The sequence below is a fragment of the Vollenhovia emeryi genome, unplaced genomic scaffold (genome assembly GCF_000949405.1).
Source record: "Vollenhovia emeryi isolate VEMERY1.0 unplaced genomic scaffold, V.emery_V1.0 DF939121.1, whole genome shotgun sequence".
NCBI lineage: Eukaryota > Metazoa > Arthropoda > Insecta > Hymenoptera > Formicidae > Vollenhovia > Vollenhovia emeryi.
This window is the reverse complement of record NW_011967245.1, coordinates 2,738,819-2,765,976: the sequence shown is the minus strand read 5'-3', so window position 1 is coordinate 2,765,976 and position 27,158 is coordinate 2,738,819. Positions and strand designations below refer to the sequence as shown.

At 39.5% G+C, this 27,158-nt stretch overlaps 2 protein-coding genes across 2 annotated transcripts; both read right to left on the bottom strand.

Annotated features, from left to right (window-relative positions):
* Positions 1 to 403: 403 nt before the first annotated feature.
* LOC105570228 (pro-resilin-like) lies at positions 404 to 4,835 on the bottom strand. The gene is made up of 4 exons (XM_012027282.1): positions 4,668 to 4,835; positions 2,591 to 2,986; positions 1,293 to 1,566; positions 404 to 876 (listed from the first exon to the last, which is right to left on the bottom strand). The coding sequence occupies exons 1-4, from the start codon at positions 4,680 to 4,682 to the stop codon at positions 773 to 775; spliced, it is 789 nt and encodes a 262-aa protein (XP_011882672.1). The 5' UTR covers positions 4,683 to 4,835; the 3' UTR covers positions 404 to 772.
* Positions 4,836 to 19,309: 14,474 nt separating this feature from the next.
* LOC105570227 (pro-resilin-like) lies at positions 19,310 to 26,758 on the bottom strand. Its single transcript, XM_012027281.1, has 4 exons — positions 26,613 to 26,758; positions 22,611 to 22,787; positions 19,960 to 20,245; positions 19,310 to 19,589 (listed from the first exon to the last, which is right to left on the bottom strand). The coding sequence occupies exons 1-4, from the start codon at positions 26,631 to 26,633 to the stop codon at positions 19,420 to 19,422; spliced, it is 654 nt and encodes a 217-aa protein (XP_011882671.1). The 5' UTR covers positions 26,634 to 26,758; the 3' UTR covers positions 19,310 to 19,419.
* Positions 26,759 to 27,158: the final 400 nt, after the last annotated feature.

Here is a 27,158-nt window from a genome sequence, read left to right as displayed (position 1 = left end):
GAAGCATTAAAAATGCAATTGATACATTGATATCGCCAAATATATACATGTGTTTTTAAGAGGTAAAACATTTTTCTCCCAAGACTTGTTTTTTTAAATGAAATGTATGTACTTATGTACATTATCTCAATAAGTTATTGTTTAGCAAGTTATACATTTTTTAAGTATGTATCACGAAGATACGAAGACTTGAAATGTACACTGCTGCTTCATCAACGACTCATGATTATGAATTAATGTAAATAATTCTATCTTTTATACGTTGACGAAATTGTTTAAGGAACGGAATGAAACTTTTTACTTGGATTTAAAGATCTCTTATATAGATCAAATTAAAGACAGATTACGGATCGATGAGTTGGGGGTAAAACTACATGAAATTAAATAGGAAGAATACTTCATTTATGTTTTACTACAAGCTCGTATAAATACGTACATAACATAAGAGTTTGATAATCGCTTAGCGGAAGATACAAGCGTATGTTTGACAGTTATCATGTACAAAATTATGTTTATCATATATGTATATATATATAAATACATACACTCATGCATGCATATGAAATTATCCTAATTAGTCCTTGTGTGATCGTTAAATATAGGTGATACAGTGATTCGCGGGCGCATAGGTGATTGGGAGAGGGTTCGTGTCTCGTGTGTGAGCGAGGGATTACCGTATTCAGAGGAAAAGCCGAGGGAGGTCCGTGATGGTTGTCGCCGTAAATGCACGCGGTACATGTCGTATTTTGGTAAGGTAGCCCGTGACGAGCGGTTATTTGTGATAATTATTGTGCGGTGGCAAATATTGATTGCTAGCACCGTCGCCACCGAAGCCGCCTCCAAAACCTCCGGGTCCGCCGAAGCCGCCACCTCTGCCTGTTGACCATACATAAAAAGTTAGTAATAATCTTTGCTAATTATATTATATATAAAAGTTTTACGATCACATGGACATCTAGACAAAGCTCTTTTAAATTAAACGACTCGTGTATTAATTTTATGTTATTATTAACATTTAATTAATCTAATTAAAAATTGTACGTACATACGTGTTGAACTGTCTTACGTTTAACGTCGCATTATCGTTTTGATGATCGAGAGACATGTACTCATCAATGCAATTTCATATAATTTCGCGCACGTATTTATACACACATACATACATCTATTATTGTATTCTTCACGATATCCTTACGGAAAAAACACTCAAGTTTTGAGTATTAACACTCAAGTTTTGAGTGTTAACACTCAAATATACTGACCTCCTTGATAACCGCCACCTTGATAGCCACCTCCTTGGAATCCACCTCCCTGGTATCCACCTCCTGGGTATCCTCCTCCTGGGTATCCTCCACCACGAGAATACTGAGCCTGTCCTTCGTACTGAACCTCCGCGTTGTATCCATTCACATCGTCCGCCATGTACCGAACGATTTGCGTCCTCGAGTCCGGCAACAGAACTCGGTACTCTCCTTGAACGACGTTACCGTCGCTGCTCTCGTGCTGAGAGTAATCGTTGCCACTTGGTGGATCGACGACCTCGTATTGGAAGCTGTACGGCTGCGGCTGCGAAATAATAAACTATCGTTGCATACACAGCAAACGAAAAGGCGGTGAGGAGCCGGAATAATGTCTGATTCATTAACGTATGAAGAAATAAAAAGTATTATCTCATCCAGAGATTCTCAAGCTCTCCTAGATAGAAATATTTTTGAGCTCTACGCTGCTCCAACGTTATCATTTCTATCCATTTTCACCAACGTCGTTTAACTTTGATTTTAGTTCACTCCTTTGTCTCTTTCCCCTTAGGCCCGGTTTCACCAAACGTCGCTTAACTTTAATCTTAGTTTAATGCATGTTTGTCTCTGTCTGAAGTAGTTGGAAGTTCTAAACAGTTGGAAAGAGACAAAGCACGAATTGAGCTAAGCTTAAAGTTAAGCGACGTTGGTGAAACCGGACCTCAGGAAGACACAGGATGAATTCAACTGAGATCAAAGTTAAACGGCGTCATCGAAAACCGAGATAACCCTAGCGGAAAAAATTTCTATAAATAACTACAAAAAAAATTGACTTGAAATAGAAATTTGTAGAAATTTTTATATCTTCGTTGAAACATGAATTTTTTTGTAAACATATCTACGAAATAGTACCACAAATTACAATGTTATCAAATCAAGAAATTATTGCAAGTAGTATTTCATGAAAATGTACAATTTTGTAAAAATTAGCACAAAACTTTACTAGTTTTAAAAATTTGAGAAACAACAAAATCTTGAAGAATTAAAACATCTGCTTACTTGTAGAGTATTGCAAAAATTAACAAAGGTGTTCCAATTCTAGCATTTTCATGTTGATTTTTATAACACTTTTTACATTTACGCAGAATTTCTTAGATTCTGGCAGTTATATTTTATAGTTTTGTAGAAACTTGTAGAATTATTTCTGGCAGGGAACTCTGCTAAATTTCAAACCTGTACGAATGAATACCTGAAATGTTAGCGGTATCACGATGCGAGGTAAAGAATTTGGAAATATGTTTTTAGAAGATCAGCTATGTGGGAGTCGGAAGATACATCGAGGATCAATTTACCCTTCCGCCGTCGCGTCCGCCATATCCATGTCCTCCTTGGTATCCGCCGGCACCACCGTCTTGGTACCCACCGCTGCCACCCTCGCCGAACTGCGGATGTCTGTACGACGGTCCTCCTCCGAATCCAGCTGCACCCGGCCTGCCGAAAGAGTCACCACCGCTCCCGGGTGGACCGTAAGCCTGGCTGGGTCTGCCTCTGTAGCTGCCGATGCCGAAGTCACCGCCGCGGCCGCCACCCCCGAAACCTCCGGCGTCACCGGCGTATCCTCCACCGAAACCACCGCCGCCGCCCGGTCGGTTGTACTGATACCCTCCGGCACCTGCGCCACCCCCCGGCAGGAGGCCCGCCAGGACGTCGCTGCCGATGCACGACAGCACCAAGACCAGCTTGGCTAACTGCAATCAGAGACGGAGATTCTGCGGCTTCGCGACAAGATGGGTGAGTAGAGCGAATTACAATGGTAATGAAGGATCGTTACGTCAGATTAATATACAAGTCTGCACGCTTACTACGCAGTTTCGCTCGAAGATGCAAATCTGCGACGATAGTAAAGGCGGACCAATTAGGACGAATGCGGATATCGGAGTCGCTTCTCGATGGCAAAATTAATAAATGCGTAATCATTAAAATTGCTGACAACTTGTTTGCCAAGTATTACGAAATCGCTGGAGAATGATGATTGTATCATTGGCTTCCGGCTCGTGAATCACTGCAACTTTTTATTCCGAAGGAGAGTGTACGCGGCGCCGATTGGTCATCTCGAGGGAGATGACCGGAGGCGCCGAGGTATTGCGGGGCCAAGATGGCGGGCATTGCGGTGTCCGCTGCGATAATCGCGTGTTACTGAGGGAAAGTGGGGCACAATCAGGCATCCCTACGTTATATGCGGTTGTACGTTCGGCATCACGTACCGAGGGAAAACCTTACCGCTCTATCGATGCGGAATCTAGTCTCGATTACACTATTATATCGTTCGCGATATAGAAACGTCGTGGATTTTATCATATTATTGCCAATTACGCGAGCGTCTTAAGTTCCAGATAGCGCAAAAGATGCTATCTCAAAGGCTCTCTGAGTCTTCTTCGATTTTTTTTATCTCAACATTTCATCTCTCCGTATGCAATTTGTTGTGCGATTAATTATTAAATTTCTTAATCGGGAGGGGGAAAGTGGGGGCTTTTGCCACAACATTTATCGCGGTACGTGGGAAAAGGCAGAATACACTGCACATATGTGACCGGGATAAGTTGCAACATTTGTCATAAATGTCGCACCTTTCACGGCTGTGACGCGTTGTCACCAAGTTGAGAGTCATCGCCGGGCACAATGGAAGATAATTGCAAATCGTGTTGCATACGCGCATCACAAGCGATTTATAAGAGTCCAGATTAGCGATCACTGTTGCAATTTATTCCCGTTACAACTACTTCCATTTTCTTCTATTAGGCAAACTTAAAAGCTGTCCGTTACGATTGCCTGCTCATTCACACTTTATCAAAGATATTTTGTTCGTGAGAATAATGAGAGAGAAAGGCAGCTGTAACAACTTACAGACACTAGATACTGGATAAATGCTCGATTACAAAGACCCTTTTGATTGCGCGTTTTTTTTTGTTTACGTGCAAGAAAGAGAGCCGTCTTTGAATCTCCCATTGTTTATCGGGACAACGAAGTGTTGTAAAGTCACTATCGTTAAGACATCTTCAAATGTAACAAACAAATTACGGAGTAGAATTAAAACTCTGACGACGAAGATGCGTCGCAAATAGGCCGCTCCCGATGACGCTTTTTTTATTCTTTGCAATCGAAATAATACGGTAAAGGAAATTCGTTTCTTTTGCAAAAAGAGAGAATTCTACAAAGAAGTAGAATAATTTGGGAACGACTGGCGACCAAAAAATTGACGCAACGGATGGGAGAAGAACGTTTTACTTGGTTTTCCGCAATAAGATCTAGCAACATATTTAGAGTTAGGAAATTAATTGGCTACCGAACCCGTCGGCGGACTAGCGCATTTTGCAGCGGAAAGGGTTAAAGCGATCCGCCGTCGCACGGCGATACTATCTGCTGGCCTACCTGGTGGCAATTCATATTGCTGTAGGACCGAAGACACGAGGCGAACTGAGAAGATGATCCTCCGGTGAGTTTATATATCGCGCGGACCCTTTGTTACAGTTTATCCTTCGTACTGCATATCCATGTATTAACCGACGTATTAGAATGACCGGCCGCACTGTGGGAGGGTGTGGGAGGCGGAGAGGTGCGCATCTTCCCTTCACTCTGCGTGATGCATTATGGGAAGAGATAGCCCCGTTGATGACTGAAATGGCTTTAAAATTTTAATTGGGGCTACGCACGTGACTTTCGGTTTCTCGAGCGGGTCATCCCGCGCGGTGGAGCACCGGCTCCGCGTCCGGGAGCACCGCGGGATCGATTTCCGACACGCGAAGGTGCACCCGCTGAAAAAGAAACGAAATCCGAATCGCCGACGCTTGACGTGAGACGGGTATCGAAGTTAACGAAATACGCCGCTTGGGGCACCTGGGAGACGCCGCTTGGACGAGCCTGATTGATCGGATTCAATTTCCCCGCGAATAAAATTAGCTGGAAGGTAGTCACGTATTTGACGTTCGGGACGAGGAAGAGTTGTTCGCGCGGTTTATGTCATAAATAATTAAAATTATTATTATACCGCGAGTATCTGGGGATATCTCGCGTTGTATTATTTTCATACCGAACGTACGTCGTATGTAAATCGACGAGAATCGACAGCTGGGCGTGAAAAAAGTGACAGGATAGTGACAGGAGAGTGAAAGGTTTGGCATACTTTAAATCTGCAATTATGATTACTCGAGCATTTTCTTACATGTACGGAATATAAGAATTACGCATGGATATTAACGCGTAGGGAATTAAAGCGTGACATTGGCGTGCGTGAAAGAGGGGCGAGAAAATTAGGTGCGATATCTTCAGCCGATATCGCGTATCGCGCGCGAAATTAGAGCCTGAAATCGAACATTTCAAATTTCCACAGCGATTTACCGATGACACGGCCTCGCTATAGGCATAATTTCTATGCGGAATACATCGCGTAGGTACATATACATCCGCAAAAAGAAAAAGAATGACGCGTCCGCATTCCCGCGGGCTTTCAAACATATTACAGCACAACGCGGAGGGGATAATTAAATTGATTCGTCAGGAGGTGATAGGCCAAAGAAAAAGGGCAAGGGAAAAAAAAGAAGAAAAGACTCCCGAGCGCCGAGCTTTTCAAAACTATCGCGAATCATCGTCGGACAGCGTTGGGCAATCGCGAGCCTCCGTCGGCGCGGACGCGCATTTTCGACATCGTGCTCTCCGCGTAATAAAAAGAATCCCAGGCACGTGGCGGCGAGAACGCGTCCGACGCGTTGCACGCGCGAGGCAAGAATGCGATTGCACACATGCAGTCGCATGGAGGCAGGCGCTAGGAAAATTCGCTGGTTGCATCTGCCGGCGGGCTCCCCGCGATCCTCGACACATTTTCCCGTCCGCGGGGAAGCGCGCGCGAGATCCTCCGGGTCCCCCCTTTCACCCCCGCCGCGGCCGATTCGATCCCGAAGACGGCCTTCGAAATGCGACGCCGCACTTTCGAACTGTCTGATCGGATGGAAAAAAAAGGAGCGCGCGCGCGCAGGGCAACGCTGATCTCATCCTCCGGACCCGAAGTGTATCGAACCAATTACCGAGTTTGTAGTTACGAATGAAAGGTGGACGTGAAGAAATACGCCTGCCGGTAATCGGACCAAGTGTTGGCAGAGAGACGCGAGGATGAGTGGGATATAAATCCAATCTATTCGGTATGCCCGTCGCGCGAGCCGTTTAGATCGCGAGAGGCGCTTGCTCCGATCCGCGGTAGATATAGAGGCGGCTCGCATAAATCTCGGTGGCGACGACTTATGCAAACGTTTAACAAATTTACGGGTAATCCGACGTCACCCGAGCCGCGAGCGCGAGTGACGTCTCAATACGGCAATTTTCGCGATTAATTTTACGGTTTAATATCCCCCGATATGTACTTTTTGAGTAAATCGTGGCACGCCCCCCGATGAAGATTCCATCGTTTGGCAGTTAAATGGAACCGACAGATTGATTGATGATTGTCTGAGGTTTCTTTGTAAATTAATATTCGCGCTGACTGCTTATCGCTTAATACTTTACGTGCAGCGCTTAACCCTTTCGTTCCCGCTGTAGCCGTGTTGCAAATTATGAAATAGTAGCGAATTCGGCAGCTTGCGCTAGTGCGCACTGAGTGCACACTTTTAAGAGTTGCACCAAGGTTTTTCAACACGGTTGAATTTGTGTTAAATTTGACAGATATCACATGTCCCAAACGGTCCACACAAATGTTAATTTAACATAATATGGATATGTTAAATGATCACACTAATACTCTGTTAATATTTTAACACAAAATAAATGCAGATCTCAAAATAATTTGAAATAAATTTTGTGTAAAATTAACATATTTTTAATTACATAATGAATTTTTTTTAATGTAATCTTTACATTTTACAGATATAATAAGTCAAATGACGGTTCGAAATCACTTTCACTTATAGAATAAAATCAAAATTTTTTCTGTAAATCGTAACAGATAAATCTTTTGTCACTAATAATATAAAACATATGTATTGTGTAAGATTAAAAAATAAGTACACATTGTGTTGTTTTAACATTTCTTTCAGTTATTTTAATAAATTTACATTTGAGGCTAATTAACACAATAGCAATACGTTAAATTAACATATGAATGTGTTGAACATTTAACGCAAAAATTTTAACCGGCATTTTCTTTAACAAAAAAAACACAAATTTTCCACCTGTGTACTCTTATATGGTCATCTCAAGTACACATGTCTAAAAACTATTTAACCAAGCAAATGATCCGTACGAATGCTATACAAATCACTTTACTGGTTAAGAAGTATTTCAAAAAGTATTTAAGGCCATCCTTAAATATAAGAATTGACTGTAAACAAGACTTACAATTAGTGCGCACTAGTGCAGGCTACCGAATTCGCTATAGGATGTTTTAGAGACGACGGTCTATATTGTAAAGCGTCGATAAAAGCGTTTATGCGCAAATGCAAGACCTAATTTGCAATTTCTGGGGGTTTAAAAAATATATAAAGTAACTATTAAATTAGTTACTAGTTATTGAGAAAATGTAACTGAGTTAAGTTACAGTTATAGACGAAGAAAAAGTAACGAAGTTAAGTTAGAGTTGTAACAAAAAAGTAACTGTAACCTCGTTACAAATAACGAGTTACTTCCCAACCCTGCAAATGGTGACACACCTATCGTAGTCTAGACCGTAGTCCGAGCGCTCCAGAAATATGACTATGATGTAAATAGTGATGTAAACGTTTGACGAAGAATTCCAAACGGGTTACAAATGTAACGAGAATTACATGGGAAAGCGAGCCGTGCGTGGCCCAGATATCCCACTTTTCGATACGTACCGAATATATCTCGATATCTTTACACGCGAATAGCGTTTCGATATGCGCCATTGTGCGCAAAATAACATCGACAACATTATTCAATATCATTCAATCCGTATCATTAGTATTATTCAATGTCGTTTCAACATTACACGTTGGGCAAGCGCTGCACTCTCGGACGGCTCTTATAGAGATAGCCGAGAAACACTTCTTGGCAAAGTGTATTGATTCAGCCAGTCCTTTTGTGAGCCTTGGCTCAGGCCGTTCAGGGTCTACAACGTCCTATCCCATTCCCAGCGTTTTATTTGTTAGGCAGAGTACGTATCGCCGTTGTTGTCAATGTTACACTTGAAGTGGTGCAACTCTACCGTATCTGCGAAATCAGCGCCGCTACAAGATGCGCGGTTCTCCAGGTCGGCATAAAATTTGCCCAATCTGCACGGGGGGGGGGGGGCTGAAGGGGTTAAGGGGGTGGGAGGGGGCAAAGATATCCTGTCTGCGGTTGCGTGTGCAGCTCTCGTCACGGAGAATAAATATTACATATCGCGCAACGCGATTTTAGCTGCCGGCAGATAAATTGACGTATCACGCGCGAAGCGGCTGTCTTGATCCCTTTTTCGATGCCGGGTTCCTTATACGTGTGCCCCGGTATGCGATTGGCCACGCTGTTACGAGAATGCTCCGAGATGCATCATAACGAACGCGAAACCACTGCTCGTCGATTGTGCACGCATACGAGATTCTCTCAGGCGTGCGCCCGCGGTAGACACGTACGAGTTAACAAATTATCTGGTATAACGGTAGGGAGCGTTATTAAAATAGCATCGTTTCACGATGATATGATTAGTACAACAGCAATTACGTAGATGGAATCTGCGATGTGCAGTTGGACTTTTAGTGGTCGCAGTTGAAATGAAACAGTTTTCTTTCAACCCTCTGTTTGCCTCTTTTTACTCACTTTCGTACGGATAATTTTTATTTTTAGGCGATAAAAACTGTCGTTATCGAAGTCGGTTTCAGTGCACTTTTGTTGAAGTAAAATTCTGCAAATTATGAATAATCTTCATTTGGGTACTTTCTAACAAATTATCCGGTATAACTGTAGGGAGCGTTATTAAAATAATATCGTTTCACGATGATACGATTAGTACAACAGCAATTACGTAGATGGAATCTGCGATGTACAGTTGGAGTTTTAGTGATCGCAATTGAAATGAAAAAGAGTTTTCTTTCAACCCTCTGTTTGCCGCTGTTTATTCTTTTTCGTGTGGATAATTTTTATTTTTAGCCGATAAAAGCTGTCGTTATCAAATTTCACTGCACTTTTGTTGAAGTAAAATTCTGCAAATTATTAATGATAAGATCATCCTCATTTAGATACTTTCTATATCAATTTTTGCGTAAGTCGTACGCCACGAAGCAATAACAATATTTCGCGCGTAACGTCAATCGACTTGAATGTCGCATTTACCTTTGCGATTAATTGCTCCCGATGTCTTTGTTCTTTTTTAACGTGAGATATATACTTACACTCGGCAACGTAACATCTTCGGTTCCGTGTAGCATCAGTAGTTCATCGTAATACCGTCAATTTCGCACAGCATCCCTAGGCAATATTTCCGTCTCATTACGCGCAATCGCTAATTCAGTGACTTCTGTTTCCTCACTAGAGCATACAATTTATTACGATGTCAACAATTATATGACTAATTGTAATTTTCTCTTGCACTGCATCTCTTGCGTATATTGTGGTTATTAATTACATTATTTTTTCACACATTCAATACTATGGATTGGTAAAATGTACCAAAAAGTCCTCCTTTCGTTTAGTGTGTGTGAAGCTGGCATCTCATTTCGTGGAAAATCACTAATTGTAGAGAGTTCTGACTTCCTTTCTAATAGTTCTAATAGCTCTGGCTTTTAAGACCAAAAAATTGAAAAGTGCAAACTGATTTGCTAATTTCACGCTGCAAATCACTTTGTCCCCGGATGATTTCCTAATTATTTCTGCTAGGATTTTTATCGCATGAGAATTCTACAATAGTTCTAGAAAGATTTCTGGCGAAAAAACATAGTTTTTATAATTTAAAAAATTTTTATCACTTTACAAATATATCCTCATGAAGACAAAGGTGATTTGCTGTCCGAAATAACAGAGTTCTGACTTTCTACAAATAGTTGTCGCATAGTTCCGAACATATTTAAGCATTTTCTACAGAGTTCTATATAGTAGAACCGATAAATAATTTTTAAAAAATTAATACTGTCCGAAAAATGTCCGATGGTACGAATTTTAATCAACAGAAATCACCGCTGTATCAATTTAAATTATCGATGAGTAATTATTACAATATAATTAAGTACGAATAAGATTAATTGATATTTAATTCTTCAATTAAACGTATCGCGATGTAATTCGACTCAAAGTTCTGCATTCTGACCAGCATTTATATGATTCCGTTAATAAGAGAAAAATTTCACGATTATATTTCCGTTAATAGACGAAAAACTTGAAAATTATACATTTCAACATTGACACCGCACAATAAACGCAACTGAGTTAACAATTTATCGAGACACAATCGAGACACAGCATCGTTTTGAAGAAGCAATCGTCGCAATGAAAAAGTAATTTCACTCTCGGTATCTATCGCGAGGATTCAGCGATCACGCGACGATATCGTTCGCTAATTATTCGCAGAAAACGATCGAAGTTTCTTCCCGTACTTGTCGCGAACGCGTAAGAAACAATATGATATGCGAAGCGGCGCGGGCCACTAACTCGGTTTGAATTCGCCGCGTAAACAATCCGGTGTACGGCGTGACTTCCGCCGAGCGCCGTTGACCGAGCACGAATTCCAAGAAATGATGTACGCGCCGTAGTAAACAATTTGGTCTCGAGTGTCGATTACAATGACGTAGCACCGTGAACACTTTTTTCGAAAACGGTCTATTGTGCCGAATCAGTCGGCGCGCATGAGTCGAGCGAGGCGGATGTTCCGCGTGTCGTCGCGTCGCCCCTCGTAACGCGATTACTTTCTACGAAAATCTCGATCATCTACGCAACGCGATTGTCTCGTACGAGAGTTTCAACATCTATCCATCGCGTTTAAGGAATTGTCGCGATCCGTAATCACATCGGTGATTAATGACGAAAACTTATAACATATCGATCGCTTGCCAAGATATAATCTCTCCAACAATTAAACGTATAAAAGTGCGCGTATAACATAAAGTTTTCATTTTCCTCGCGTTCGGGAGTGCCGTTTTACTTGATCGAATTAAAGACTCTTCAAAGCCCATTTGAACAAGTATTTGTGTCATGTACGTTCCTATCGATGGCCACACTTTAGAGATTTGGCAGTTTTTCGACTAAAAAACTCGCCGACTCGAAGTGGAGGCGAACTTGACGGAACAAAATGAATACGTTCACATCGACTTTGTAAACGGGAGTGTAAAATCGCGCGAACGACTTTTGTGTTCTCGCGAGTGTCCTGGAGGATAATCTGAGAGGATGAGGTGGCCTGGGGAAGGCATCAGGCGCCGGCGGAGCAACTTTATGGTGAGTGTTATTTTTCATTTCGTGCCAAATTAATCTTTTCTCCGGTGTCGGAGAAAATTATCGAGTCGTTTCATTGCGTAAAGAATTATTTAGCGCCAGTAATTGATCAACCAATGTAGAAAATTGCACGACAGCCATCAGCCGTCATGCAATTTTCTACATCGTTTCAGTTCATAATTTCATAAATTCGAAATAATACTTAAAGGACGAGAAGTAATTTGAGATTTTACAAAAGTTTATTCTCGTGAAAATCTCGGCTTTTACCGAACAACTTTCGCGCAATAATCATATAAACATATCTAACCGAATAAAAAGTTTTATACGCATATGAACTATATCTTGCACTACTTTCAGTTTTCTTGAACGCTATTTTAATAGAAATCTTATATTTTTCTGTTACAGATTCATCGTAGTTAAACTCCGCTGCTGCGCGTCGATTGGTGAGTCAAATAATTTTTTAACGAGGCAACGAATCTACATTTCGTAGATCGTAGATTGTAGATGATAAATTAGCATATTTCGTAGATCCTCTGGGAAAAATTTTGACCGTTTTTTGATGTAGCTAAGCAACTTAACATTTCGGTTATTGCCACTTAAGTGAAAATTATCTTTGCGTTACTGAATATCGACAGAACTAATTGAGAGAATTAATTAGTATTACTTTAATATCTTGGATATAGATAGAACAGCTAATTGTGATTTTTAGTTATGCGGGATAAAATTTGTAAAAGATTAGAGTTACGAACAATCTAAATAATTCGATTACTAATTGTGGGCCCCAAAATGGGTTGCAACTGACTTTTTTTTTTCCCAGAGTACATTTCGTAGATCGTATATTGTAGAACATAAATTAGTATATCTCGTAGATCCGTTGCCTCAAAATTGATAGAGTACAACATAATTTCGTATTTATTTTTATACATTTACTTTAACGAAAGGGAGTGATCGCGATTTTAACTGCGAAGGGTTGGGTGTCCCGTAATTTTCATGCAAAATATGACGAATATTATTAACATATTCGTCGAGCTAATCTCTTGTAGTCTATCAATTTTTTATTAACAAATTTATATAAAAATTTATATAATGACGTGAGACAGTATATTTTGTCGAGAACGCTGAAACTTAATATTATTTTCATACATTATTTGAAATTACTGATTAACTGGAATATTCAATTGTCGGCCTATCGTACGGAAAGTCTCTTTTCTCTGGGTCTCACGTCATTTATTTTGTATGTGCACCCCGCGATACACTTTCAAGATGCGTCTCGCATGAATACATGCACAGTCGCACGCATCTTCGTATTTTTACGGTTGTTTTCGCGGTCGGTTTTCGCGATTGATTTTTCAAAAAAAGTTCAAGAAATTATTAATTGACTTTATTAACATTATAAATTTTAGTTTACCGCGGAATATAATTCAAATATATTAAAATATATATAACGCGAAGTAAATTTTGTTTCCGTATCTATACTTGAATTTTGAATTCGAAGATCGAGTCAACACCTATTCTCGAGCAAATAACGGATGTCGAAATATATTTGATCAGTTTTATACAGTAAATATTTTGAATTAATTTTCTTCTTTAATTAACTTCTCGTGGTCGTGCATTTTTTTGTACGATCGACGCTCGCATACAGTTCGAACCGTACGAAATATTTGTCGGTGACGATAATCCGACTATGGAAGGAATTTTCTCCTTTCCTGAACTCTGGTCAAAATGACCAGACTGTAAGGCCAGGAGCAACGAAAGGTATGTCCAATCTGGCCCAACGAAGGGATACGCCGAGTTAGTGGTCAATATTGGCCACTTTGATGTATTATGTGAATGTGTTGTACGATATATGTTGATTTCTTCTTATGTGCAAAAATTCGGGTGGGTCATATGCTTTCCTTCTTTACTTATTCTTGCATATGTGCAAGATTAAAAAGACCCCTGTTAAATCGCGCGCGTATAACTCCAAACCTCTTATAAATCGCGTCGCGGTTTTAACGAAAGACTCGTAGGTTTATTAACAAAAAGATGAAACGCGGAATATAAATAATAATCGAAAAATAAATTACTCTTTAGGAATGTCTTTAAAAATGCTTCGACATGAAAATTACTATTTTTGTGCACGTTGCAAAAAATGCTGAGCATTTTACTGTTCTATTCGGAACGGATTAGCCATATTCTAAAAATGATTACCATACAGACTTTATAACGTATACAATTTATGTGGTGACTTTATCGTTTGCCATTTTTTGTCCAATAAGATAAACTTATTAGATATTTCATAGGTACGAGACCCGCGCTAACCGTTGCGTCGGTATATTCATAGTAAAACACGTGAGAAATCGTGAATAGCCAATTTTCATCACACAGATAAAATATATTACAAATCTATTACAAACGGAATAGGAATTAAAACTATAGAACAAATAATTTTTCGCGATAATCGTACGCATTTACGAGTTTAACGCAGAATAATAAAAGGACATTTTTATTGAAAAATTATTTCACTTTTAATATGCCTAACGCGAGATGACATAGTCCATGTTAATTGAAATTATCGCTTTCGTTTTTCTTTCTGGTAAACACTAGCATTTAATTTCCTTTTCGCACAATATCATTATGGAAGAACACATTATAGCACGCGAGGAACAAGACACCTTCCTTCTAATGATACGGTGTTCGCGAATTCTTGAATTCAATAAGCACGCTATCCTATGCGTTGCCCACGTAATACGGAACTTAATGGGCGATGGTTAACGAATATTATTACTATTATTACTGTACTGTGTACTTAGAAAGATCTTACGGTAAGCGCAATTTGAAATAACACCCGTAGTGCCTTACTAATATGCACGTTGCCGCAGTTGCTGTTTACAGCTGTTACCCATATCGCACATTAGCGATTGTGAAAACATCTCACATACATACGTCACATTTTATTTGCATTTCTAATCCGTACGCATATTCGATCGATACGCATGAACTTTTAATTAAATATCGCAACTTCTGATTGCCATTGCCTCGCCCTACACGGCTCGATGCCAAATTCGCTACGCGTCTTATAAAATTAAGTACGTTACTGCTATTACAATATCGATATGTGCATTGGCGAAGGTAACATTATCTAAATGTCATTGTATGAAAATGTAATTAAATCTGTAGTGTCACAAAAATATAGCGACTTCTCTGCTCTTATGTAATCTCTTTCTCTCGTTGGTTTATAATAAGGCACGTCTACATACACTTATTTTTGACAAAAAAAAACAAAAGATGATTTGCTGATACACAAGTTATTTCTTGCATTAAAATACAGTGAATCGACATGATATAGTTTTGTACCTTAAAATACGTTTTTCCACATCCGGGAAAAAGTTTCTTCGAATCATACAAGTTTTCTTTAAATTTTGACCCCGCTAGACTTTTGCTTAATGTCAAAGAAATGATTTCTTTATCTTAACCAAAATTTTATTTGGCCGAGACTGAAATTTCGGAGAGAATTCACATCTGTTTGTTCAAATCTAGCAAATGCTTCAGTAGAAATAAATGAAAATGTTATAGATTCGAAGAAACGTGATTTCAACGTATCTCATTTGTTTAACCTAACTGAATCTTTTTTTCTGGGCGCAACAAGCTTATGCAATCGGCATCTTTTTATCTGTTTTAAAGAAGTCAATTTTTTTTTCAAGAATATCAGTTTATGTGCTTGCGTGAGCTGTGAATGATTGGCGAATCGATCACCGCGAACGATCGGTTTCACTGCGCATCGCGAACTTCAACTTCGCGTACCTTTTACGCGATGACCTCGTAATTACAATGTAACGGTGGTACCTTTATGGCAAGTTGTTTCGGGATATTATTACAAATCAGATATGCACGGCAGTAATTTCGTGGAAATTGCAAATTTCGTCCGTTTCGTGTATTCAGAGAGGCTACACCATAACGACCTTTTGCTGCACGTTTTAACAATTTTGGACGATCTTACACGCGTTACGTAAGACTTGTACGGGAATAAGGGTATCCCAATACAACGCGACGTATCACGCTATTCTAACATAAACTGAATTTACAACTGCCAGATCTGCACGGCTATATAATTTCTGAAAATTACTTTCTCTCAGAAACCGCTTTCTTTACGAGTTTGTTTTCAAAGACCCCTGATTACCAACTTCAGCGTTTTCTTGACCGTGTCCGGCATTTTTAATAATACAGAAAATTTCTTGCGAAAAATATCACCTCAGCCAGGGTTTCAACCTGGACTTCCCTACACTCTAGGCGGGCGTCTCACAATCTCAACACAGCTCTTAATTACGTTCCACTTCTGCCTTTGTCACTCATTAAGAATTTTGCTGTGGGAATAGCATGCGTCCTTTCCCCCTCGGACAATCTGAGAGATAAAAACTGAAAATGCAGTACGCGCCGTAAGGTTAATCCGGACCCATCGATCACCGCATTAATCAGCTGTTTCACAAACACTGTCGGATTCCGGCATATGCGTGGGCCATCTTTCCATTTATCACCTACCTCATTGTCAGTCTATTTGTGCGCGTTGCTTTCGTTAACGACTTCACGCACACGAACGTCGAAGACCGTTCAATCACGTTAAATCTCGTATCGCCTAAAATGTACCGGTGTCGCGAAGAACAAAAATTTTACATACAAGATTTTACAAGAATGAAATTTTACATGAACGTGATTTTCCACTATTGCCACCGATATCGCGAAAGTACACAAGCTGCTGAAATAACGAAGACGTAAATATTAGTAGAATAGAGAAATTGAAGAATTTGCCTTCGTAAATGTGTTATATCTGCGATTTGCGAAATTCGGACGCTTGGATTTGATTCCCCCGTGTACCGCACAGGGTTGAATTCGTTTCAATCAACGGATTTGACTTTTCGCTGGGTAAACGCGCGCAACGCGATTTGTCAATACGCGGCGATCGGGGGTGCTTAATTGATCCCGGCATAATTGCTACTAATTATGGATCGGCACGGAGTGCGGCATCGGCAGGTAGATATGCGGTGCGGATTGGTGGCCACGTAACTCATCCGAGTGAAGGCTCGCGGATGCGCGGTTTGCCCTGTAATCAGGGATAAACGGCATTACGCAATATTCCACGCGATGCGGAAGGCTCGTCGCATGTGCTACACGCGCGCCGTAGATATGTGTGCATGGTTATTCTTCTGCCGGGCCTCTTTTCTTCAGCCCGCGGCCGAGCTACATCAGATCTGATGTAGCTCGGATACGTCACCTCTCAAGAAGCGAGATTCCACGTGTGTGAAGTAAGTCAGGGTGGGGATCGCAGTGTCTGGATGCCTTGTGCAAAGGTGTCTGAAACACGAAACGGTAGTTCAACATATCTATTTTCGGGTCCACTAGCCTTACATCCATTTCTAAAGGTGTGCTTGAATGAGGCACTCCAGGGCCATCGAGGCCTTTTTTTATTTATTTTTTACACCGTGACGATCGTTTCCTTAGCAAGAGTTTCAAAACGCAACGATACTCTTTTGAACAATGAGATTCTCTAAAGTGATTTTTTCCAAAAACGATTTGAAAAAGTACACAAAGAAGTATCCAAATCTGCGACGAAGAAAAATTAAAACAGAAATAAGAAAGTATTCAACATTATTAAAGAATGAACTGTGTAAAAATAGATCATGTTACCCAAGTATTTGATTATGCAATATTAATTTATAATTGACGCTAAATGATCCGCGACTTCTTCAGTTCGTAAAACACGTTCTATGTGATATGTAGTTTGAAAGAAAGTTCGCTACTTACGCAAAGCTTAAGCTGTATAAAATGACCTCAAGACCAAGATGAGGTGTAAAAACTTGACGCATTAAGACATGTGTATTTTTGCAAATCTCTAAATTATTTTCATGTTGTCTCATAACATTAGAGTAAAAGTAAAAGTTTTAAATGCTTAATATTACTGCAGATAATGTAAAATATCTTCAACAGTGTAAAAGTAAATATATACGTCGCGATTGTAATAAACTCTACTAAATTGTAGTAAATCGTCTTACGATATTGCAAGATTTTGTGTTCTTTTATTGAATCGTACAAAGGCTCAGAAATATATATGCAATTAATAGACCGCTTCCTTCATTATATGCGACTCTCGACATAGGAGTCAATTAGAAGGGGAGAGATTCTGAACGGAGAAATATATTATTGGAGCAATCGCGGGCATTAAAGATGAAATCAGACAGGAATCCCTTAACGAAGCGTTTCTTAATCGGTCTGAGGATTCACGCGAGTCGCACTTAGGCACAAATGCACCCGGTGACTTTCTCCAGAGAGGACCAATAAACACGGTCGGAATATCCCCCGGCTTGTTCGTTCGCGGTCGAACTCGTAAATCTCGCGAACTTTTTTCGCGCGCACGCGATTGCCCTAGATATTTCGCCTTTATTCGATTCACTTCAAATTTGTAATAGCCCAGATCTGTGCGCATCGGCAAATTTGTAATAATAGCTCGAATAAGAACATCCGCGTGTCCTGCGATTATTTTTGCCTTCACTCCTTATGTTTCGAATGACATCGTTACATTTCGGAACATGACGAATCCACATACTGGGAAAAAAAATGAATATCTGTTCTTGCAGAAATTATTTATATATTTATTATGTATGTTACAAATTATTTAGTCACAATTTTATTTTAATTTAAATGTTGCGCATGTCACGCATGCGCGCATGTATTACTTGCAACGAAGAAACATGTAGCGGTAGCTTAATAATTATGTTATTAATATGAATACGCGATTAATATGAATACTAAATTAACACTCCAAACCGTTATTTAAAATAATCTCATATGCAGATTAAATGAACTGGTTTTACGAAGTTATCTTATATTTCCACTATGCTATTAACATGACACGATCATATGGAATAATAATGGCACAGAGATACTTTAATAATGTGTGGCAATGTGTATTTGCGATTTAATGAAATTTGCAGCGTGCAATTTAGACGTTACACGTTGGAGAAAGTTTATTTCTACGGACGTGCACGTAAACTTCCTGATGACATAATGCAAAGCAGCAGCATCTCGTGACGATGTACTTGCAAGTGTCCCAGGTGCTGAACTTGACATAATAAGAAAAAAGCCACAGCTTACGCTTCTTCATCGAAAGAGTTACATAAGCCGCAATTGGAATGTAGGATAATCTTGTCAACATAAATTTACTTAAAAAAAAAAAACAACATTGTTACATCCTCGGAGGGTATATTTTCTTAAATGTACCGAGGGAATGTTGTATGAACTTCTTTTACGAACGGCACAACTCGCTGGGGAGGGAAACGCCGCTGGTACAAGCCTCGGGAGTAACTGCGTTTGCAGGAAAGAGTTCACAGAAAATTTCATCTCATCTCTTCTCCATATGAGAAACACAAGACAAATGTGGGGCGCTCGTTTCCATTTCCTCCGAGATTACCTACGAGACTGTGCGAGGTAGACACAGGGTGAGTGCAGTAGGCAGGGTCGAATAATCAAGACGCTCCCCTCATCAACTGTAGAATTATAACGGAAATGTGACACCTGTCACACTTTAATTGACGTCGCAACAGTTCGATCGCGTGCTTGTCGCCGTGACTTTTTACACCGCGAGAAAACGCCGAAGATTGTCAAAGATACGCGCGATTGGTAACAATAAGATCAAGGTTCGCTGGTATTACACAAACAAGAATTTTTTTTTATGAAAAAATGTCTTTATTGGAAAAAAGACTGCGCTCACAAGCGGGATCGGTATATCCTATATAATACTTTCTTATGTGCTCTAACGGAAAGAGGGACCGTATGTGGGTGACGGTGCTCCTGGGTAATTATTCCTCCCACCGAAGTTGTTATAGCTGTCTACGGAGTTAGAGCCAAACTGGTAGTTGTTATAGTTGTTGGCGTTATTGTAGTGTCCACCGCTCTGTGGATAGTTGTAACCACCCTGGTTACCTGTTGACATAAAACATCAAGAGTTAACGTAACTGCACAGTAATAAAACTTATACAGAACGTCTCAACGAGATTTTGTTTCCACGTACAATATCTCGTAAAAACACTTCGCCTCTCGTTCATTCCTTCTTGATATTTTTATTCGTCGAGCGACAGGAGGAAATATATTCTACGCAAAAGTGCAGGCAAATTGTCCGAGTTGCCAAAATTATAAGTCGCTTTTATTGCCGATAAAATTCGTTTCTCGATTCGTATTGATTAAGTATTTTTCGTATAGTTTGATGAATATGATTCGTTCTTTAAAATGTCACGTAGATTACGTGTAGCGTGCCTGAAAGGGTCGCGAGAAAAGTGAGTCCTATGCTACGCACCTCCGGGGTATCCGCCGCCGATTTGATTGCCAGTGAAACCACCGCCCTGACCAGCGTTGTACCCGGTGTTGTACTGGTCCGGATAAGACGCGGTACCCTCGTACCTGACATCAGCGTGAAAACCGGTCCTCCAGTCGGCGGTGTAGGTGACAATCTGCGTCCTACCGTCCGGAAGCTGCACTCTATACTCGCCGCGAACGGTCTCCCCGTCGCTCGTCTCTTGCCTTCCGAAATCGTTTCCGGTAGCCTGATCCTTCACGGAATAGCCGAACTCGTAGGCCTTGGGCTAAAACAAAGTGTTATACAAACCGATCGCGAATTCCTCTTCTTTCCCTCATCTCGTAAAAGACGGCAGGGAAAATTGTATATAGAGAGAGAGAGAGGTAGTGAGAGCGCAAGATGTAAAAGTACAGAGATAAATGAGGAAAGGTGATAAGTGAAAAAATAGCACGAATGGATGCACATTATTAATGCGGCAATGATGCAACCTCCCTAGTCAGGACGACAAGCTTTCCTTCCTTTCGTCCCGGCAAAGTAGAGCGGACGACGATGCTGAAGAGAAGCCGCGGCGCGATTTAATCTGGCTCATGGTACACACAACCATCACCGCTACTATCACCAGCAGCGGCCGGTTCGCCGACGGGCAGATCCGCGCGAGATGCGAACGCGCATCTCGCGAGCGCGCTCAGATCCCTGGGACGATTAGCTAACCAGCAATAACGATTTACCGTGAATTATGCCCGCGGTCGCGGTTCACCCTATTAATATTGTTACATCATCCCCGTTTGCGCCACACTCTCGCTCTCGGACTCGAATTTGTAGCATCTCGAGACACTTGAACGCGATGCGTCGATCCTCGATTAACGTAATCGTGTTTAAACAATGTGCGAGTAGTAGGCTAAGAGCAGAACACATATAAAACGTCTTTCGATCATAGATTTTTAACCGAATTGATTGCGAAATATATTGTGCAAAGCAGTGCTTTGCTTTTCTGAGAAAAATACGCTGATTTTTTTTCAATTCAGATATGAGAAATGGCAAAAAAATTTAATTTTTTAATTGCATCCTAATATAATATTTTCACGACATATACTGTCTTACATATAATTAATGAATTTATTCTCGTAATTAAATATCTACAATTTATATTATATAAAAAAATATAATAAATAAAAAAATTTTAATGCAAAAAATTAAAGTTTTTATTTTTAATTATTAAAATGTTTTAAAACAAGTGAGTTCTTAATTTGATGCAAGCCGGCATTGTTGATGGTAATAATTGAACATTACACTCGTCACTCGATTATCGTTTTCATATTAATTTCCCAATTAATTGATTTGATTTATAAATACTTCAATCGGCAAATAATTCTCTCCTACGGTGTTGATTACTGTTGAAAGTAATAAATGTCTCGCTGTGAGAAATGATACAGCCTCACTTTGTGGTAAGTGAGGCTATCCCATAATGATATCATTTGCGAATCGTGAGAGATTATAAAAGATAAAAGAAACGTCTCGATCATAATGTAACATTAAGTACCTCGGGCTTCATCCTACTCACTGCCTACAAAAAATCGTGAGGTCATTCAGAAAATAGAGTTAGTTCAAGCGCAGAGCGCGGCTCCTTCGAACAAGGTTTACGTAATGAGGTCAGATCTTTCTTTATCCAAAGAGTTCAATGTTATTTCCAAGACATGGCCGAATCCAGATCTGTAGTGTTCAACTTTGACCGCGGGAGTGCCGCGCGTTTTCGCAAGAGCCATCAGGAATAATCAGCGATACGTACATTACGAGCAGGGATCTAGATTTAGAAAGCAACACTGAATTCTGTGAACAAAAGAGTGCCTGTCCCGATGACGCAATATGCTTTTTCCTTAATGTTTCGGATTGCGCAATCGTCAAAACCATCGGCGGAATATCGACACATGAGTCATCTTAAATTCACAAATCTACATCGCAACCTCGAAAGTCATCGACGATTACGAGAAGTAAATTGTAGCACGTGAGTATAAAAAATGTTTCTCCGTCATTCTAATTGATACTAATTATTTCGCATTATTTTATAAAAAAATAGCTTGCCAAAAAAAAGACGCACCGCTTAATTACTTAACAAGCGTCTGGCTTAATTACGATCACGCAATTTGAAGTCTGATTTCGCAAAACGTGTTGCACCAGCTATTGAAGTAATCATCGAATGAAGATCAAAGATGATAGGCCGAGATTCGATCCCACGTTATGTCAGATCAGTGTTGCATAAATTTTTAATCGGGCAATTACAATATTTCATCCCGGCAAAAATTCTAAATTACTCTTTTACGTATTGCCGATACATCTGCATTAGCGTTTGCATTATTGCCAAATAATTGAACTTCGTGGCATTAGCCATTTCATTTGGAATTACTTCGAAGGACTCGCTCAACGATTACAAATCTTTTATGCTGGATGTTTTGAAAAAGTTGTTGATAAGCACAGGGTTAATTACTGTTAGGAAAAAGTCGAATCCTGCTTCGAGGGACGAAGCTAGCGAGTGTATAAAAAAGAAAACGGCAAAGTTATGATGAAGACATATTGGGACATGGGATACATTGTCTTCAATGTGCGCGCAATTTCATTGAAAAAGTTGCTTAGACACAGATATGTATTACAAATACCTCATTATCCGTGTAATCTTGATTATCGTGCCCACCGTAATGGCCCCCAAATCCGTTCCCACCACCTTGTGCCCCATGATGACCTCCACCTGCGTAATTTCCGGGAACGCCGTACTGATTGCTGAGGGGTGGCTCGCAGAGCACGATGCTGATGCTCGCCATCAGGGCGAACAGCACCTGTTTATAGAAAAATTTATTATATCAATAAAGACGCATAAATACGAACGACGCGAGTATAAAAATGTCTTATAAATATTTAATTTTATTGACGAGCGTTCGAATCCGTTCGGAAGAAATAAATTCTATTTGAAACGCTACCCAATTCTACCTAGAGTGATAAATATTCAAAACAAAAAATTAATATTCATCGATTGCATTCTGTTCAACATCATATATATCGGCATAAATGTAGCGAGGACTGTTATTATGTCATACCATAAATAATCCCATGGATATTATAGAAAGGAACTTGATTTATACTTTAGTTTTCAAAAGAAAGACTTTTATCGCCGGAAATTGAAAATTTAAGATTAAAATATCAAATTTTTTCTGTTACTTTAAAAATATCTTTAAATTATTATCTCTGCATAATCGTTATATTATTTATTATATTATTTATTATATTATATATAATCGCATATTATTTATGTGCTCCTGCAGCAAGTTTCTGTTCGTGCTACAAAATAGTAAATTAAAAAACGTTTTTTTTTATTTAAATCCTCATCAAATTTCTCGGGTTTCTATGTATTGCTTTTTATGAGATTGTTTAGCGTTTATCGGTTTTTAATATTAAACAATGTAAATGATCTGAATTAAACTAATCGTGGGAACGAAAGGAATTTATCTTCACAATACGTGCAGGCATCTGCACGTTAACACATTCCCGTATGTTATGTTAAATATATAGCGAAGTAAGGTGTAGAGGTTCAGACAAAAAGGTTTAAACAAGACTGTCAGCGGAACGCTAATTAGTTTCTAAAATATTTCCGATGACTTCCCAGGGATGCTTTCCATGCGTCAGATGAGAACGTCAGATGATCAACAACGCGCACATTGCGTAGGCGGGAAATTAGACTCATGTGCCTCTATCTTTTCTTCTCTCGTTTCTGCCGTATCGTGAGAAGGTGCACGATATTACATCACCGGTACTTTAAAAACTGACGCAAGACTAAACATAACGGTAAAGGAATCAGAGAGCTCTTAGGCACGTAATCCGTGACTTTTCCGCGGGAAAACGTCTTTCATACGCACGATTTTTCAGATAATTAAGTAGCTGCTTTAGCACACTAATGTCTGAGTATAAGTGAAGATAAAATCTCGCGTGGGCACAAATTAGTTTCGTCGAATGTTGCAACGGTTGATTAATCCGACACTTATAAAGGAGTCGTAATTATTCAATTTATGCATTGTAACTTATATCAGATATTTAAAAAAATTTTAATGAGCACAAAGATAATTAGTATCGAGAAAATTATAAAACATATATAATATTAAGATAAATAATCAATGGCATTTTGTGCTTTCGAATAGATGTAGAATATGTGTTTATGAAACACAATTTGATACATCCATGATATGTGTACGTACAAATCTTTAGAGTAGTTTTAAACATTCTAAACCAGCATCTTCCAGAAAATATTGTTTTAAATAATGAAAGCCACTTGAATCAACGGTTTTTATTCTATACCATTAATTAACTAAATATTTTTGCTTTGGCAAATACACAAGTGTATACTGATTGTATATATGAACATAATTACGTGTATTAATCACAATGCATCTCAATATACTTTATATTGTTTGCAACATATATGTACGAGTATGTGACTGAAAGTATTGTCTTAGTAATGACAGTGTATTAATATCGCTGTTACACTTGTTGAGAGGTGGAGCACATTAGAGATCCAATCTGCATGATTTTTCTCTTACTTCAAGATGTTCTCCTTATCTTACTGCTTCTTCATTCTTTCGTATTATTAATCTACCATAGTTGTTTTATATACTGAATTGGTTATTTACATATAAATTTGTGCTGATCTTTTGTATCAATTTAATTTATTTCTTATTATAAAGTTCTAACTTTTAACAATTTTGTAATATTCTCGAATAGAGAACAGCATAGTATAGATGGAATAGATATTTAAAAAATTAAAAAATTTTTATTAAAATAATTTCTTTAAACATCTAATCAAAACTTAAGTAATGTACATAACATGTAAAATTTTATATAACAATTGATGTTAATTTACTCTACTTTTACTAATTGCAGACACAGATAAGTGTAATAAATCAAGAGTACCGTTGAACTTTTTGTTTAGTTTAATCTTTTGGCTATATAAAATTCATGTTTTACACTGTGATGGTAGTAATTTTTCTCAAAAATTAATGGTAAATTTTTTGTCTGAACATTTTCAGAGCTTGAAATTAATATTATATGTATATCGTTTTCCCATAATTCAGTGTTTTACAAATTTACACAGCTCTCCCTCCCGCCCTCTCTCATTTTCCATATATACATATCTACAAAATATTAATAATAGTTAAATTATTGACCGCTATGACAAATCAAGAAGAAATATATGCCTGCTGACTCTCTAAAAATCAATCGATGAATTATCATTGAAAACAGTGAATAGTCACTGATTTACAGTTATAAGTATATCACTGCGATTTTCGGTGGTACACTTATAACTGCAAATCAGTGACTATTCACTGTTTTCAGTGATAACCCACTGATTGACTTTCAGAGAGCATACGGTCCGAGTAGAATGTAACCCAATGGCTTGTGGTGTGAATTTTTAAATACCATTACCATCAACGTTTTGTGCGCCGGGCACTGCCGGTCTTAAGACAGTTTCAATTGGTGAAATAGTGAATTTTTAATATACATATTTTTTAATCGATAAACAATTCAAAATATGTGAATTTACTGTTCCACCAGAAGAAGCTGTGTGTTTTAAGACCGACAATGCTCGGTACACGAACCGTTTGTAGAAAGCAATAGAAAAGCAACAAAGTGGAAGCAAAGCAAGGAAATACGATAGAATGAAATGCATGTACGCGATGTTATATGCAACTAAACGCCAAAGATTATCAGATATCCAGAAAAAATACATTTGACAATCGGTTTTTCTACATCGACTATTGGTCTGTGTAAAAAATCCTTAATTAATCCTTTACAAATTTAAAATACTTTCAACATCCAGAAATAACCGAGGACAAAAAGTATACTCTGGTGTTACATACAATTTGCTCAATAAATAGTGATAGCAGACAATAGGTGAGAAATGAATGTAAGTTTCAAAAAGAGTTCAGCTTTGTATTGTTGCATATATATTCTTTCTTTATCCTTGTAACGCCTAATTTCTCACGCAAATTAAGTAACACAAGACATTCACCTTGCCCCGGCTCTCCTAAATAGTACAGATTCTTTTCTCTCTCTTCTGATTTGCAAATTTTTACTTTAATCTTAATTAACGATTAATTGTATACAATATATAAATTAGAAACTCACATTGCTTTAGTACATAGCTCTATAATTTAAAGTTTATGAAACAAGCCTCGTTATAAATGCTCAATACCAATCCAATTAACCGCATGCATTTACCCAGTAGCAGATACCGAGAACTAATGCCGACATAATTTCGCTGATTAACTCGATTATTTAAGTACCAAATACATGCAACAGTGTCTTTTATAATGACTCGCGAAGAAATAAGATACAATGTTCAACATAGATTTCTTTTCACGCGTACTTACAGCGAAATTCAACTCAGCGAAATTATATTGATATTAATCCTTGCCAGAAACTCACGAGGGGGGGCGGATCGTCATCTCCCGCTTGGCGATCACACTTACGGCGCGGAGAACCCCCGGATGCACACCCGCGGCCGCACCAGCGGATCCGATATTAATTCCCCGACAGAAAGGCAAGGGCTCAAACTGTTAGCCGATCGATTTATCGTGTCACGAGTCGGCACCTTCCTCGCGCGATGCGTTTACCTGTCGCACTATCAAATCCATGCTTGGGGAACGGAGATCGCGGGGGTGGGTGGTGGTGCGGGATACGACTCTTCGGATACCGTGTGCAGTGGAAGAAGAGCACTGGACTGAATGCTGAAATATGGTGACGTTTCGGCGTGCATACTGGTGCTTATATAGAGAGCTCTCTCTCTCTCTCCCTTTCTCGTCTCTCCGCTTCCACGGAGAAGATCCGTTTCCTGCTCCCTCGCCGCCGCCACCGCCGGGGGAGCGAGCCGAGGGATTCGCTCGAGCGGCAGCGTAGGCAGTATAAGAGACGGCGGCCGCGCGTACTCCAGTTCACATAGGGAGGCCGCGCGTGTGGAAAGCCCGCGCTTTATTTCCCATTGTTCTCCCGGGACCGCCTCGCGCGATTTCGGGCCCCGGGAGCGAGCGAGCGAGCGTAGACGAACAGAGCAGAGCGGATTCGCGTAGAACCCGCCGTCTACGCCGCGGAGAAAGCTGATTACTTCATCGCGTGGGACAGCCCGCGGCGCGGCGCGCCGCGCCGCGCTGCTCGCCTTCTTC

Bases quoted from the DNA above. Each gene is read 5' to 3' on its own strand.
- LOC105570228 (XM_012027282.1), bottom strand. The intron at 1,567-2,590 runs GTAAATTGATCC...ATTATTTCGCAG, and splicing joins GCGGACGCGACGGCGGAAGG to CCGCAGCCGTACAGCTTCCA. The intron at 877-1,292 runs GTGGCTATCAAG...TATGGTCAACAG, and splicing joins GGGAGGTGGATTCCAAGGAG to GCAGAGGTGGCGGCTTCGGC.
- LOC105570227 (XM_012027281.1), bottom strand. From the start codon at position 26,633: ATGGATTTGATAGTGCGACAG. The intron at 20,246-22,610 runs GTATTTGTAATA...ACTTTGTTTTAG, and splicing joins AAGATTACACGGATAATGAG to CCCAAGGCCTACGAGTTCGG. The intron at 19,590-19,959 runs GTGCGTAGCATA...TTATGTCAACAG, and splicing joins CGGCGGCGGATACCCCGGAG to GTAACCAGGGTGGTTACAAC.